At 39.2% G+C, this 17,508-nt stretch overlaps 1 protein-coding gene across 1 annotated transcript; it reads left to right on the plus strand.

The window, feature by feature from the left end:
- The first annotated feature begins 3,911 nt into the window (after window positions 1–3,911).
- On the plus strand, window positions 3,912–17,105 carry ZBTB37 (zinc finger and BTB domain containing 37). Its single transcript, XM_006867057.1, has 5 exons — window positions 3,912–3,962; window positions 4,457–4,653; window positions 5,631–6,590; window positions 8,305–8,404; window positions 16,119–17,105. The coding sequence occupies exons 3-5, from the start codon at window positions 5,668–5,670 to the stop codon at window positions 16,605–16,607; spliced, it is 1,512 nt and encodes a 503-aa protein (XP_006867119.1). The 5' UTR covers window positions 3,912–3,962; window positions 4,457–4,653; window positions 5,631–5,667; the 3' UTR covers window positions 16,608–17,105.
- Window positions 17,106–17,508: the final 403 nt, after the last annotated feature.

Consider the following 17,508-nt stretch of genomic DNA (forward strand, 5'->3'; position numbering starts at 1 on the left):
ATAAACATTTATTTCAGATTACTCAAAGAGGTGGTTTAATCTTCCATTCCATTAGCATCCATTCAATTTCAGCTGTTTGTAAAAAAAAAAAAAAAGAAGTGTCAGGTTTAGTGACACATCCAGATGTCCATTTTAAGGCTGTTTGGCATATACAGAATATCAGATCTCATATTGTCATCAAATAATCAGTGAGAGAGTTCAAGTTGGAGTGGATCATCATGTATTCTGTACTAAAACATCAGTGCTGATATTTTCATGCCTCACCTTTCAACTGGAAGCTCCATTAGTGCCATTGTCATCAGAAATTCTACAAAACAGAAATTATTTTTAATTGTGACAAAATTTTTAGTCTGATAGTTTTCATTAGTAAAGTAACCTCAGATTTAAAATGGAACGGTTTTTGAGTGATATCATTATGTTTCATTTGGCAGAATCATTTACATCATTGGTTACTTTCAATGCATAATAGATTTTAGAATCTGGGGCAGGAAGACCACAACATAAGGAAAACTAACCTGCATTTCTTGAAACAGAGCCCAGTAGAGTCAGTATGAGTTGGAGCTGAACTCAGTGGCATACAGCAGCACTGCTGAAAAACAGATCAATGTTTAAGATCTGAGTGAGTCATTAAGTTATCCAGCTCTCAACTTTTCTCTGGGAATAACTAAATTCCCCTTTTTAAAGTATAAATTGGGTTTTCTCAGCCAGAAACATCAGATAGGAGCGAAAGACAGTTTCAGTGTTGTTCACCACTGTTGTGTCTGATGAACTATGTTATCATCATTGTACTGGCTGTTTAACTCACAAAAAAATGTTACTACTCTACCTTTTGCTCAGAACTTGGTCCATCCACTGTAGCAAAAAAAATGGATTCTTCATACCTGTGGGAAATGTCAATTAATAACTGATAGAATAACTGATAGCAGTAAATTCCTAATGCTTTTTTGAAATACTGTTTCAGTTTTCAAAAATTTTGTCTTCATTCCTTTCAGAGAGATTCCCATTATTTTTAAGCATCATTAACAGTATTATTATTAAAACATGTTAACATGGATAAAATACCTACCTTTTAAAGGTTTCCACAAATGACACCTAAAAAAAAAGTTGAATCATAAACCATCTTTCTTTTTCAAAGGTTCATACTGTATAGCATAAGAAAACACTCCTCCCTTAACTAGTGAAGACCACCATTATTTCAGAAACAATATTAAGATGCCAGGTGTGTCAAAACTATGATACCCTTACCTATTAAGTTATCCACAGATCAAAATAAGCATCAGACCTAGAACAGAAACATTTTAATGTTCCCATTAAAATGCTAACCCCTTCATTAATTCCCTCTCAAAATTTTCTTTTAACACACAGGGTTGTTCAGTGTTACATTTGTCTACATGCTCACTTCAGGTCAGACATTTGATTAACATCATTGTAAACCCTGTTAAAGAGCATGTGCAAGGGAAACTCAGTCTGCATTCACTAAATAACAAGTTAATTGTCAAGTTGGTTTCAACCCATGACTCTGTATGTTTCTGAGAGCAGCTGGTGAACTTGAACCACCCGAGCTTGCAGTTCAAACAGCTTTGCCATCTAGTGCATTAAACCCACAGCGCCACACCAGGACTTCACATATCAAATATTAACTATGGAATGTTGCTGTGACTTTCTAAGATAAGCACTGGGTTGGCAAACCACAAGGTCAGCAGTTCAAATTAGCTAGTCCTCAGAAACCCTAGCTAGGGTTTGCTGAGTCCATACTGACAACACTTAATATGAAACCATAGTTCAGTCTACTGTAACATTTTTAACACTCACCCCAAAATAAACTTGGTTGAGACAAGTATGACTCAGGTCCACCTAAGAAATAAGAGGGATTTTTGCTTGTGTTGTTTTAATTTTATCTTAAGAATTTCTTCTCTGAAAAGAACTTCTAACACATGCCTGAAATCAGTTAGAGCTAATTACCAAGACCTTCACATGTAGTCAGTATTTGCTTATCATCATACAGGCTTTGCATTTACCAATCAGTAAAGCCGGATAACTGTCTTACACTGGATATATTTAGCACCCAGTTCAAGCAGGTATTTTGATTAGAATAACGTACATACAATAGAAATCAAGTTACTCAAAGTTTTGATTATAATTGTACTTACCATTTCGACCTTCTGCTATTCAAGCCTAGTGTCTACAAAAGGTGAAAATTACTAGATTAACACTGGCACTCTCCTTATTTTATTAACAATTAATCAAATATACTGCTACAAGATACATCAGACAGTGGTGTATCTCTTCATGCATCTGTTGAACTATGCAGACATCACAGTATCTTGTTTCCCAACCCTGAATGTGAACCATCCCCATGCTACTTCAACTCCCTTATACCAACTGGAAAAAACTGATTTTAACTACTAAGGAACCCTTACCTGTTTGTCCATGGCCAATGTTTAAGGCTGTTTAAGACCTGTGAAGAACACCACATTGACTGAGCTGCAATTTCTATAAACCCCACCCTCCACTCAAAGTGTTCTTTTGGGTGCCTCAGTTAGGACAATGGTGGTAATCAATTCTCGTCACTCTCACAGTCAAGAGTAGCAAATAAATGTCATCATGGTGACACCTTCAGTGACTTTCAGACAAACTTTAAACCAATTTTAGTTTCAGTAACTTACCTTATCAGCCGTTTTCATCCCTCTTTGGCATTAACTAGAAGACCAAAAAAAACCAAAACAAAAAGCCAAATTAGTGACACAAAACATTCTGTGCCACTAAGACACACCAGTGCCTCATATAAAGCCTCAGTATAAAAATCTTTCAGAAATCCCTTCTGTCCACTACTCTTACACCATCATAGGCTTAACATCCATAGTCAATTTTTTATTGTACTGAGTTCTTACCTGATTGGAGGATGCCACAGGCCACATCGTATCCGTGGGTTAGCTATATGCCTAAGGAAATGATTACAGCTTTAAAATCTTAATTGTACTAAATTGTATTTAAGAACATTAATGGCTCACCTAAAAAAACATGAAATCTAGAGGGCTTCAATAATGAAATTTGCGGGAACTGCTTATTAAAACGTAAGGATATCAACCCCTCCTCGTACATCCGATTCGTTATATAAAAGACCAAAGCACCAAGATCGAACTATTGATGTATATACTGCGGACAAACCGGAAGAGAAGCACGTGGAATATCCTGAGCGCAAGAGATTGCGGGCCGGCATGCGCCACCATCAGAGCGGTTGGCATTCATCAAATCTCAGATGTCCCTACCAACACAAGCTTCATCACAGGCACGCAAGCAAAAGGCCTCTCCGCAAAATACCCAATAACCCGTGTGCCTGTATTTAGGTCGCATCCGTACGCAACGCGCAATTCTGACTCATCTGAATATTAAAAGGAGCCAGCATAGGTGCATCAGATCTAGAAATGGGGACCTTAACTGTGAAGTGCTGGCGAACAAGATGAGATACATACAAAAAAGGGAGAGAAAAAAAAAAAAAAAAAGCTTGGTAAGCAACAGCCTAATAAACACTTACCACATTAAGGCGATTCCCGGGCTGGAAAGAGCGAGATGGCGCCCAAGCCTCTGTATATAAGGGTTCTCTTACATCATGACGCACGCTCCCCGCCAGCGTCTGCGTCACTCCTCCCCTCCCCTTAGTCTCCTCCTCCAGCCCCACCTCCCTTCCCGCCCCTAACCCTTAGCCCCGCCCCGCCTCGTTTTTTCTGGGCGGGAACCATGATTGCACGCTAGACGCAAGACTCCCGCCCTCCTTCCAACTAGCTCGGAAGAGAAGAGAGGGGAGGGGGCGCGAGGGACGGAAAGCGCTGGGGGAGGGGGAAGGGGCGGTGTAAGGGTGAGTGATTTCCTTCCGGCACGTCGCCCGCTCCGGGGGAGGGGATGGGGGGTTTCACTTCCGGGACGGTGTTTCGGCCCATTCCGGCCCATTTCCACTCCCGGAGGTAGGTGCTGCTGCTCCTCGACTGGGCGCGGGCCCCGCACCCCAGTCCCGCTGCCCTGCACCGGGACCAGCTCACCCCGTGTAGGCCGTAGCCCATTTCTGGGGCGTGCAGCCACTTCCCTTCACCGACCCAAGGCTCCGGGCGACCTTCCACCTTCTTGGTCCAGAGCTGAGCTGCCGGACCCGCCCCCTCGCAGGGCCCCTCCCTCAGGACCTCGGGAGGGGCATCCCCACCCCCACCGCGGCCGGGACACACCCCGATACACACACCCACCTCTGGGCCGGCTCCCCGCCTGTCTTTGCCGATCGCCTGGACCGGGTCCCGGGGCGCCGCCCCCTTCCGGGTCCTTTCCCCTCACCTGAGCGCCCCCTCCCTTTTCCTCCCGTGCCCCTCGGTGACATTTCGTCCCTCTCCCACGCTTCCTATCGCAGACGAAAGCCGCTCAAGTACCGGAGTGGCCGACCCCATGCCGTTCCCGATTCTGCCTCTTACAGCTCTCACCCATCCAGTGCCGACGGTAGAGAAAGACTTTACTCCTGGGGCTTCCTCCTCACTGGGGAATTGCCGGAAAGAGCAAACAAAAAGGCGCTGGTGTAGGCTCCAAATAAACACACCTGAATTCATGATGGCATCGACAGAGGCTCTTATTGGATTAAAAGTTTCAAAACAAACAAAAACGCTTTGGAAAAAGGTCAGATTGGCGAAAGTTGGTTCTTGAAAGCAGTGTATACATCTCCCTGTTTACTGTTAAAGTGTGTTGTAAATACGAGGCAATACATGAGCTTGTCAGGGTAAGTTCCTGAAGTTACAGGTCTTAGGTAACTAATTAATGCAAAGTCAATTTATATAGATGGATGAACATAGTTGTCAAATCAGTGTCTTCCCATCAGGATTGAGACTGACTGGTGTCATCAACTGTTACATGTCGTTATAGGTTGGCTTTTTCAGCCTTTTTTTAAAAAAATCTTTTTTAAAAAGCTTTGGCCATACTTGGTAAATACGTTTGTGTGTTGTTTGTTTTGTTTTTCACCTGCTCTGGGGAGCTAAATTTGAGAAACAGTTTCATCACTAACCTGAAATTCCCAACTTTGAATTTGCATAAAAGCAGGCATACCTAGTCTTTCCTAATTCTGAAGAGAAAAATGAATTGTTTTCTGCATTTTTATTGCGTCTTGTCCCAGCTTTAGCATTTTCCATATCCTAGAATTTACCTAAACCACTTTTTTATGAGATCTAACTCATGTTTAGAGATACTTAATTTATATCCATATGGGATTATTAGTCACTTTAAACATAAAGCATCAGTATTTTTTTTTCTCCAAAAAAAATTGTGTGATTTTTATTCTCTGCAAATACCTTGCGATTAACACTTTTTAAAAAAAGTCTTACATGTTCCCCTCCCCCATTCTGTTGAACTTCTCTCTCTTTTTATGGTGCATGACATTAATTTTTAGGAGTATAATGATTATGTGTGTGTTATATTCTCTTACCATGAAACCTAGACTAAAAAAACAAAAAACCCATTAGCACCTCTATCTCATATCTCTCTATACTTGTAGATTTTGAAATTTTACCAGATAATATTTTGACATTACAAAGTTAGAATTGAGAATAATTCCAGTGGAATAAAATGATAATTATTGACGAATATACACTTTCCTCTTTCAGCGGAATTGAATGCCTGCCTGCACCCTCAGGCACGACCATGGAGAAAGGTGGGAACATACAACTGGAGATTCCTGACTTCAGCAATTCTGTCCTGAGCCATCTAAACCAGCTGCGCATGCAGGGCCGTCTTTGTGATATTGTGGTCAACGTGCAAGGACAAGCTTTTCGGGCTCACAAAGTGGTACTGGCGGCCAGTTCCCCTTATTTCCGGGATCACATGTCCTTGAATGAGATGAGTACTGTCTCCATTTCGGTCATCAAGAACCCTACTGTTTTTGAACAGCTCCTTTCTTTCTGTTATACAGGACGGATATGCTTGCAATTGGCAGATATCATCAGCTACCTGACAGCTGCCAGTTTTCTGCAGATGCAGCATATTATAGACAAGTGTACACAGATCCTGGAGGGCATTCATTTTAAAATTAATGTGGCTGAGGTTGAAGCTGAGTTAAGTCAAACGAGGACAAAGCATCTAGAGAGACCTCCAGAGTCTCACAGGGTTACACCAAATCTAAACCGCTCCCTTAGCCCACGACATAATACTCCAAAGGGAAATCGGCGAGGTCAGGTTAGTGCTGTGCTGGATATCAGGGAACTGAGTCCCCCAGAGGAATCTACCAGTCCTCAGATCATTGAACAGAGCTCTGATGTAGAGAGTCGGGAGCCCATTCTTCGGATCAACCGAGCAGGCCAATGGTACGTGGAGACAGGAGTAGCCGACCGGGGGACCCGGATTGATGATGAAGTTAGGGTTCTTGGAGCAGTACATATCAAAACTGAAAATCTGGAGGAGTGGCTTGGGCCTGAGAATCAGCCCTCTGGAGAAGATGGGAGTAGTGCAGAGGAGGTCACAGCCATGGTGATTGACACCACAGGCCATGGTTCTGTGGGACAGGAAAATTACACGTTAGGGTCTTCAGGGGCCAAGGTGGTTCGGCCAACAAGCAGTGAAATTGACAGGTAAGTTTTTTGGGTGTTTTTGGTCCACCTAATAGCTATTGTGCACACTTCACTGTAGTACAGAGAGCCATCTTCCTTACCTGATGTCCTTGGTCAAATAAGTTGCTGTTGAGGAAACTGAAGATGGGTCAAAAGACTTTTTATTCTTATTTTTGCAAAGCAGGAAGCTCCTAGTATAAAGTAGTCCCAATGTTGTGAAAACTATGGTAAAGATAGGCACTCCATGAATCAGAATAGCATCTGCAGCCACACTATGATTAGTAATAGCCAGGGTTTCCACGGAATTCCAGGCACAGAGCTGATCATCAGGGGAGCCTGACATCATTGCCTTTCCTTGGTATGTTATCACACAGGTAGGTGGCCTTGGAGAGTTTCACTTTTCCTTTGTAGCACTGTTTCCTTAGCCCCTGCTGACTAAACTGGAGAAAATATGGTACTAGTACTAGTCATTGCTCTTTGTTAATATAGACACAGTTATTCCGAAAAAAAGCTTTCGGATGTTTTTGTTTTTTTCACTGGTCGTTTGATGATACCCTCCCTGTTTTCTTTCATCGATGACTGCTGCTACCACAGACATAAGCGTCTCCTTTTTTTCACCAGTGCTACCATGCCCTTGGGACTCCTGGTGTGGCATTGTAGGATCAGCACTGGACTGTGAACCACAAGGTCAGCAGTTCAAACCCACCAGCTGCTCCTTGAAAACCCTATATAGGGTTGCTATGAGTCGGAACTGACTCAACAGCACTTAACACTGTGCCTTTATACCTCACTTTTCTTCACACACCACAGTTAGAACATTTGTTTTCATGGAAATACCGCTAGTTTTAAACCAAGTCAATTAAAAGAAAGAGTAATTACCAGTTTGGTTGGTAATATTTGTTCTTTTCCCCTTTAGAAGGTAAGTTAAAATGACTTCATAAACAACAAAGTCTAAAGCTGTTAACTTTAGTTTTTCCCTCGTCCCAAAAGAGACATATGCATCACAGGAATTCAGATAATATATACTAGATCCACCTCAAGTGGTCTTAATATGTGTATTTTCCTCTTTATCACCTTTATAGATAAAACATTCTCAAGCATAGTACTTACTGTCCCTCTGTGTATCAGAAGTAATACCAGTTTAAATATGAACATTTTAAATCTTGATGATCCATATTAGCAGTCTGTGGTGTATATAGGAGTCAGGGAGAGAACAATAAAAACCTAACAGAAATAAAATTTATAGACCCAGTTTTTTTTGTTCTCCCACGACTTGTGTAAGGATTCTTGTTAGTTGCCATTGAGTCACTTCTGACACATGTGACCTCATGTGTGAAGTAGGACTGGTCCTAGGGCATTCAAGGCTATAACCTTTTGAGTGCAATTTGTCCAACTTTTCTTCCAAAGCGCCTCTGGGAGGGCTTGAACCACCAACCTTTTAGCTAGTAGTCGAGCACTTAACCAGTTGTGCCACCTAGGGACTCAACTTTACCAGCTTGTAGGCTCTTATCTGAAAAATCATTTTGTAGTTAAATTTATTAGGGCAAATCTTTCTTTTAGACATCTTATTTCAAATCCTATCTTATATTTACTCAGTGAAAGTATTTCTCTGTTTCCATGCTGCTCTGCTTGTTCCCTCTTCTTCAGCCACTTGTTAAAGGGGAAAGACATCACCATCTTGAAATTCTTTGACACTACTTTTCTATCAGCCCCCTTTATGCTCCTCTTCCGACAGATTTAGCCCCTCCGGCAGTGTTGTTCCCTTGACGGAGAGGCACAGAGCCAGAAGTGAGTCTCCTGGGAGAATGGATGAGCCTAAGCAACCCAGCTCCCAGGTATGTAGTCATGAATTAAGGAATTACGGTTAGACCTCTGTATGAGCAGAATATAATAAATAAGAAAGGAAAGATACAGAATAGGTAGCAGTGGGCTTATTAAAAGACTATTATATTTGATAACTTTTTTTCTTTATTCTTGCTTGTGAGCATGCAGGAAATACACTTATGGTGTCAGCAGAGTTTGGGGAATAGAAAAAGATAACAAGATTATGGAACTCTTTCGTGATTGTAGGAAACAATCTAGTCCTGACAGTAATACAAAATAACCCCTGAAAACTACATGCAGGTAATTTAGGACCTGGGGTAGACAGAGTCTGGTTTTGTACTTGTTGTGTGGGTATAACACTATGTGATATACGCATATATGTAGTTACTAATTTATCTGTATCAATAATTGGTGAACAAATTGCGTATGCATTTTTATGTGTATGTTCTATTTTTGTATGTTGTATTATTTCATTTATTTTTTCTCTGAATCTTTTGCTAAACTAAATGTTCTCAACAGCATAAGAGTGATTTCTTCTATTTCATTTGCTGCTCTCCTTGGCACCTAGTGTAAGTGGTGGCTGGGTTTTGCTTTTCTGTATTATCAAAGGTTGATTTAAAAGAAAGAAGGTGAAGTCACACAGTAGAACACAATAAGTTGTAAAAATTGCTACTTTTAAGAAGAAAACTGGTGGATTTTTGCTTTCAACATCTTATAAATCATTTAAATTACAGTTAATGGTCTTATTTGCTGCATTGTACTGATAGTGTCTTGTTCAGTTTTCCTCTAAACTATTAGATTAGATATATGTTATGTACATAGTAGAATAAGGAGCCCTGATGATGCTGTGGGCTAGGCATTGGTCTGCTAACTGCAAGATGGGCTGTTGAAACCCACCAGGCACTCCATGAAAGATGGGATGTCTGCTCCCGTAAAGATTTCCAGTCTCAGAAGCCTTATATAGGGTAACTGTGACTTGGAATTGACTCAATACTAGTGGGTTTTGGGTTTTGTGATATAATAATACTATAAAGACAGTGTTAAAACTATCTACTTAAATATTATTTGCTGAATTTGAGGGTTCCAGAAAAGGAATTACAATTATTATGAGAGAATGTATTTTTTTCTTTTTTAATAATGAGGTAGAAAGAAATGTTAGAATTTGGAGTAACAATAAATTTATTCATATAATTAAGGCTCTTAACCCTCAAATAAGGAGCTCTGGTAGAGTAGTGGTTACGAATCAGGCTGCTAACCAGGGTCAGCAATGCAAAACTACCAGCTGTTCCACAGGAGAAAGATAAGGCTTTCTGCTCCCATAAAAATTTACAGCCTCGGAAACCCTGTACAGGGTCGCTATGGGTCGGAACCGACTCCACAGCACATAACAACAACAACAACATCCCTCAGATAGTGTGTGTGATAACTATGTGAGAATGACCATCATGCACATAAAGTAATGAGACATCTCATAACTAGATGGAGCGATTTGATAGACTATAAAAAAGCCTATATACTCATGTAAGACTTTCTGTTGTTGTTTTCTGACTTACAGCAAGAGAGAGAACCACTGCGTGTTCCTGTACCATCCTAACAGTTATTTTTGAGCACGTGCAGGGACGCCACTACGTCATTTCACCTCCTTAAAGGTCTTACTCTCTTTTGAGGATTCTCTACTTTACCAAGCATGATGTCCTTTTTTAGGGACTGGACCCTCCTGATGCCATGCCCAACATTCATGAGACAAAGTCACCATCTTTGCTTTTATGGATCATTTTGGTTGTACTTCTTCCAAGATAGATTTGTTCACTTTTCCAGCAGTCTATAATATATTCAGTATTTATCACCAACACCATACTTTCAAAGGCAGCAGTTCTCCTTCAGTCTTCCATAGTCATTGTCAGCTTTTACATGTACATGAGGTGATCAAAATACCCTGTCTTGCTTCAGGCATACATTAGTCCTCAGAGTGACAGCTTTGCTTTGTAGCATATTAAAGAGCTCTTTTGCAGCATATTTGCCCAATATAATACATCGTTCAGTTGCTTCCATGGCATTTATTGTAGATCAAGTAAAATGCTATTCTTTGTTTTCAGCCAAGATATGTGTGGCATCAGCAATGATATCCCTCCTTCCATGTTCTTTTCTGAATCCAGTTTGAATTACTGGCAGTTCCTTTTCAATGTACTGCTGCTACAATTTTTTAATTATCTTAAAAATTTTATTTGTGTGTGATCTTAATGGCATTGTTTGTTAATTTCCTCATTCTTTTGTATCCCTTTCTTTGGAATGGGCACAAATATGGATCTCTTCCACTTAGTTGGCTAGGTTGTGGTCTTAAAAGTTTCTTGACATAGACTACTGAGCATTTCCAGCATTGTATTATTTATTGAAACATCTCAATTGATATTCCATCAATTCCTGGAACCTTCATTTTTATTATGCCTTCAGTGCAACTTGAGCTTCTCCCTTCAGTACTTTTGATTATAATGCTACTTCCTGAAATGGTTGAACATTGACCATTTCCTTTTGTTATAATGACTGTGTATTCCTTCCATCTTCTGGAGATGCCTTCCTGCATCCTTCAATAGTTTACCTATTGAGTCTTTCAATATTGCAACTTGAGGCTTGACCCTTTTCTTCAATTCATTCAGCTTGAGAAATGCCGAGTGTGTTCTTCCATTTGGGTTGTCTTACTCAAGGTCTTTGCACGTTTCATTATATTTTATTTTGTCTTCTCAAGCCACCTTCTGAAATTTTCTGTTCTGCTCTTCTTTACTTCATCATTTCTTCCTTTCACTCTAGGTACTTTACATTCAAAAGCAAGTTTCAAAGTCTGTTCCAACATCCATTTTGGTCTTTCTTTCCTGTCTTTGTAATAACCTTTTGCTTTCTTCATATATGATGTTATCCCTTAATTCATCTGGTCTCTGATTATTAATGTTCAGTGTGTCAAATTCTTGAGATGGTCTCTTAATTCAGGTGGTATATATACAACATACACAATGTCATACTTTGGCTTTCATGGGCTTGTTTTAATTTTCTTCTGTTTCTACTTGAACTTTCATATGAGCAGTTGATTATCTGTTCCACTGTTGGTCCCTACCATGTTCTGACTGATACTGAACTCCATTTTTCTTTCCACAGATGTAGCAAATTTGATTCCTTTGTCTTCCATCTGGCAAGACCCATGTATATGAATGTCATTTATGTTCTTGAAAAAAAGTATTCGTAATGAATAAGTTTTTGGTCTTGCATTTTCTATCATGTATTTTCTAGTGTCATTTGTATCACCAAGACCATATTTTCCACCCACCAATCCTTCCTTGTTTCTGCTTTTTGTATTCCAATACCAGTAATTATCATTGCATCTTGATTGATTAATCAGTTTCAGACTGCAGACATTGGTAAAGATCTTCAATTTAGTCATCTTTGGCATCTGTGGTTGATAACATAAATTTTAATAGTAGTCATATTAACTATTATTTTCCATGATGTATATTTTCCTATCACTGAAAGCATTGTGCTTCAGGTCTTGAAATGTTCTTTTTAACAATGAATGTGACAACATTCCTCTTCAATTTGTCATTCCTTGCATAATATACCATGTAAATGCCCAGTTCAGAATGGCCAGTACCAACCCATAAATGCCTAGGATATCATGTTTATGCTTCTCATTTCACATGTGATGACCCCCAATTTTTCTAGATTCATACTTTGTACATTCCATGTTCTGAATATTAATGCATGTTTGCAACTGTTTCTTCTCATTTTGAGCTGTGTCACTTTAATTAGCAGATAAAAAGTCCTCACTAGTATTTTGAGTGCCTTCCAAGATAAGGGGGGCTCAACTTCCGGCACTATATCAAATGATGTTCTATTGCTGTTCATAAGGTTTTCACCGGTCAGTTTCTTTACAAGTAGCTAGCCAGGTACCACTTCCTAGTATGTTGCAATTTGGAAGTTTTACTGGAACCTGTCCACCTTATGTGACCTGGCTGGCATTTGAAATACAGTTGGCCTAGCTTCCAACATCATAGCAACATGAAAGCACCACAGTACAAACTGACACATGACTTGGGAATCTTAGCTGGTATTGTTATTAGTGTTTAATACTTGTTCAATACTACCTAGCATTTATTGAGTACTAACAGTACTACATTAAATACTTTAGTGTATTAATTCCTTCAGTGTTCATAGCAAACTGAGAAGAGATGCTTTGTTATATTTGTTTTACGGATAAGGAACTGAGGAGTAGAGTAATTAAGTAATAACTTGTTAAGGATTATGCAATAAGTAGAATGAAGTTGAACTCATATTCCATCACCTTAATTGCTATACTATACTATTCATTTAAAATATTTCAAGTTACTGTTACCATGTTGGATTCTCAGGAGAATTCCATAAAGTATATGATAGTTAAGTGGTTATTTTTATATTTTTTGGATAGGAAAATTGAACCTCAGATTAATCTTTGCTCTGTCCATGGTCATCCAGAGATTTTAGTGGAATGATCCCTCATTTTTTATATTCAGTTTTGACTATCCAGGGAGCAGAAAAAAAAATGTTACAGAAAACCTGGAATAATCTAAAACCTCTTGACTTCAATTGTTAAACTCTTGACTTCACATGCTGCTTCCCACACCTAGTAGTAACTGCTTCTGTTGGAGATAATATAATGCATCATCAGTTAATATATGTAAAAGAGACAAAACACATTTTTTGAAACCAAAAAGTCCATGATTAATTGCAAATTTTGAGTGCCATTGAGTCAGTTACAAGTCATAGCAGCCCTGTATAGAGTTTCTGAAGAACAGCTGATGGGTTAGAACCACCAGCCTTGCAGTTAGCAGTCCAGCGCTTATCCCGCAGCACCACCTTAGGACTCTATTCACAAACTAGATGAGTCATTTTCAAATAAAATCAAAGTCAGTGCTGACCTTTTCTCCTCTTTACCTTTATACTTAAGCCCCTTGTTATTAGATGCTGTCTAGTTGTTTTCAACTCAGTGACCACATGTCACAGTAGAACTGTACCATAGGGCTTTATTGGCTGTAATCTTCGTAGAGGAGTACCGGTAAGCTGCTGTGGGTTAATGTGCTGGACTGCAAGGTCAGTTTGAACCGCAGGGTCAGCCGTTAAAGCTGACCAGCCACTCCTTGTTGTTAAGTGCCGTCAAGTCGGTTCCGACCCATAGCGACCCTGAACAGGGTTTCTGAGGCTGTAAATCTTTATGGGAGCAGAAAGCCTCATCTTTCTCCCACGAAACAGCTGGTAGTTTTGAATTGCTGACCTTGCGGTTCGCAACCCAATTCATAACCACTTCGCTACCAGCGCTCCTTAGCCACTCCTTGGAAACCCTATATAGGGTCACTATGAGTCAGAACATACTCAACAGCACTTAACAATAGCAACAGTCTTTATAGAAGCAGATCACCAGGTGTTTCGCCCATAGAGCCACAGGGTGAATATGAACCGCCAACATTTGGGTTAGCAGCTGAATACTTACCTTTTTGTGCCACGTTTTTGCTTCTTTGTTGTTCTGTTAAGTGTCAAGTCGGTTCTGACTCATAGCGACCTTATATAGGGTTTCTTTGTGGTTTGCAGTTCAGTGCTTATCCCACAGTGCCAAACCCTGCACAGGGTTTCCGAAGCTGTAAATCTTTATAGGAGCAGAATGCCTCCTCTTTCTCCCATGGAACAGCTGGTAGTTTCGAACTGCTGACATTGAGGTTAGCATCCCAATTCATAACCACTACACTACCAGAGCTTATAATTTACTCCTTGGTGGTTATTTTCCTACATCAGAAACCCATAGGCTGAAAAAAATCAGAAAACAATTTTTAAATGGTGCTATTATAATATGTAATTTGTTAACAAAAATGTATAAATTTCAGATTTTAAAATTATTCACAGGAGTTAGTTATCTCTATTCCCTTTCGGTTTTCAGATAGGAAGAACCCATATTTATTTCAGATATTAAATACATTGACTGTTTGTTATGGTTCTGATTGGAGTAAACATGACTAATATCTTGATTGGTGTCAAGAAATTACTGTTATTTTTTGAAGTGTGATAGTATTTTGATTACACTAATATGTTGTTGTCGTTGTGAAGTGCCATCGAGTTGGTCCCGGCCCATAGCTACCCTGTATAGGGTTTCCGAGGAGAAGCTGATGAGCTTAAACTACCGATCTTGCAGTTCAAACAGCTTTGCAGTCTGGTGCATTAACCCACAGCACCAGACCAGGACTCCTTACACTAATATAAGAGGGTTTTTATCTTTTAGAGATAACTAAAGTATTTATGGATGAAATTGTATGTCTGGGGTTTTCTTGAACTGTAATTTAGGAAAAGAAAGTGTTGGTAAAGAAAAAAACAATTGTCATAAAGAAACAAAAATGAACTTTATGTGTTTTGAATACTCATTTTGAGTGTTAATTACACATGTAACAGAGACAAGGAAAACAGTTATTCTGTAATAACTAAGTATGAATTATCTAATTAAAAGCTGAAAAGTTCCAATGATACTTTTATTATAATCCTTTTTTTAATGTTGTAAATAAATTTTGCATCGCAAAGTAATTTAATTTGGGGGAGAGGGAAAAGGACCTAACTTATTAAACTAAGGGATATTGATAAATAACATATAAATCACAGATTAAATTATTTACTTTATAATAAGCTGTTTAGATCAATTGAAAAGCACTAGTTAAAATATGTAAATAAAATGAGATACTATGTCTGCAAGATCAGAAACAACCAGGTCTTGTGCTTTCTCTGGGGTGCCTATCATTGCACTTGATGGATAATGGTCATTAGTTGATACTTATTGATTATCCAGTTATGAAAAGACCATAGGAGTAGTCAAGTAAGTAAATTCATCTCTCAGTTTGGTTTCCTTTCCTAGCTCTATTGTCAATTTGCCCAGAAGTCAGTTAAACTTTGACTAGTGTATTAATGACGATTATATATTAGGATGTTACTAAAATATTTTTAGATTAAAAAGGAATGCTGTTATGTACAAATTGAATACATTTATATAAAATTGGTTATTCCAGGATTAAAGTTGATATTAAAGATAATGTCATAAATGTAATTTATAATGTTCTTATATTATCTTAAGTTTAGGCTGTTCAATAAAATAATAGCCACATGCAGCTATTTAAATATAATTTTTAAAATTTATATTTTTAATTTTAATTTAATTTTATTTAAATATATATTAAAAGTAATTAAAGTAATAAATTTAGTTCCTCAGTCACATTAGCCATATTTCAAGTGCTCACTGGTCACATGTGGCTAGTGACTACCATTTTGGATGGCACAGATTGTAGAGAGCATTTCTGCCATAACTTTTTTATATTCTATCTTAATTATGATTGAAACATTAGGGTCCAAGGAGATGGGCATAAATGGGCTCTGATTTTCTTTACCTCTGTAAAATAGCACATTTCAGCAAAAATTCAATAAGCATACATTTTGCCAGCCAGAAAGTATTTATGTCTTGTTCATTTATGATAAATGAATATAGTGGCCTTAGTTTTTTGTTTCTTTTATTTTTAATTATCTTTACCAGCTTTATTTCTTAGTAGTAAACTTCCTATTTGGTTCTTCATTAAAAATAAGCATATAGCTTATTCACAGAAGTAAAAGTATTAGATTTCCTTTTAACACATATGCTTAATAACATATGTTTTTTATTATTCTCCTCACCTGGCACAGGTGGAAGAGTCAACAATGATGGGAGTAAGTGGTTATGTGGAATACCTCCGAGAGCAAGAAGTCTCTGAGCGGTGGTTCCGCTACAACCCCCGTCTTACCTGTATCTACTGCGCCAAGTCTTTCAATCAGAAAGGAAGCCTGGATCGCCACATGCGTCTGCACATGGGGATTACACCTTTTGTCTGCCGCATGTGTGGCAAGAAGTATACCCGGAAAGATCAGCTAGAGTATCACATCCGCAAGCACACAGGCAACAAACCCTTTCATTGTCATGTGTGTGGCAAAAGTTTTCCCTTCCAGGCCATCTTGAATCAGCACTTTCGTAAAAACCACCCTGGCTGTATACCCCTGGAGGGGCCTCACAGCATCTCCCCTGAAACAACTGTTACGTCTCGAGGACAAGCTGAGGAAGAGTCACCTTCACAAGAAGAGACAGTTGTCCCTGGGGAAACTGCCCAGGGTTCTGTGTCCACCACGGGACCAGATTGAAACATCAAGGGGAAGGGGGCAGACCCTCTTCCCCTTTGGGCCATAAGCAGCCAGCATCAGGGCCATGGGCTGGTACTTAGATTCACAAAATGCCACATCACCAGACTGGAAGAAGCTTCCAACATGTTGCCAAACTAGAGGATCAGCAACATACACAAAAGCACTAAAGGCTCTTCCCTTTCTCCTTCCCACCTCACACTTCAGAAAATAATCAAGCAAATCTACTTTCTAATTCAGGGATCAACAGCCTTGGTTTGTTAACTTTATAAGGAAAAAAATTTTTTAAGCAAAACAATGATAAATGGTTATTTATCTACCAGTCATGTTTGAACACTGTACTTTGGTCCATATCATCTTGATGGCTGTAATTGCCCAGATCTAAAAATGCAGCAGGAGCCTTGGTCATCTGAACCAGCCAGCCATAGAAGAGAAGGAAGGTAGTCATGATGGTGATTATGAGGAGGAATTTTTCTTTCTCTTTCCTTGCCCAAATGTGCAGTTTCCTATCGAAAAAGAAATAATCTTGATGTGGTCCTTATTGTTTGAACTGTTAGATTTTATCTGATTGTTTCTGTAAGCAGCCATCTTGGAGCAGTATTCTAGCAGGCAGTAACACCTGCAGTGCTTTAGGCAATTCGAAGTGAAATGAACAGCAGAGTGTGCAATAGGTACTGCTGCATTGGGGACTTGAGTGTTGTATTGAGGAAGAGGGGAGCAGGGAAGGAAGTGTTTTTGTGTTTTGCAAATATTGAATAGTACAGAGCCATACTGCAACTTCCAGAGTGGTGTTTGTAAACCAGTGCTCAGAAATCATCAAGTGTTAGGAAATGGCTCTAGTCCAGATGAAGTAATGTGTTAGGCTTACTACCAAAGTTTCATCCCATCTCTTCGGCTCCTAGTT

This window comes from Chrysochloris asiatica, unplaced genomic scaffold, assembly GCF_000296735.1.
Source record: "Chrysochloris asiatica unplaced genomic scaffold, ChrAsi1.0 scaffold00100, whole genome shotgun sequence".
Classification (NCBI taxonomy): domain Eukaryota; kingdom Metazoa; phylum Chordata; class Mammalia; order Afrosoricida; family Chrysochloridae; genus Chrysochloris; species Chrysochloris asiatica.

What these genes read in the sequence shown, in the direction of transcription:
- ZBTB37 (XM_006867057.1), top strand. Translation starts at nt 5,668, where the DNA reads ATGGAGAAAGGTGGGAACATACAACTGGAGATTCCTGACTTCAGCAAT. An exon ending in ACAAGCAGTGAAATTGACAG is followed by an intron (nt 6,591 to 8,304) that starts GTAAGTTTTTTG and finishes CTCTTCCGACAG; the next exon opens with ATTTAGCCCCTCCGGCAGTG. An exon ending in CTAAGCAACCCAGCTCCCAG is followed by an intron (nt 8,405 to 16,118) that starts GTATGTAGTCAT and finishes CACCTGGCACAG; the next exon opens with GTGGAAGAGTCAACAATGAT.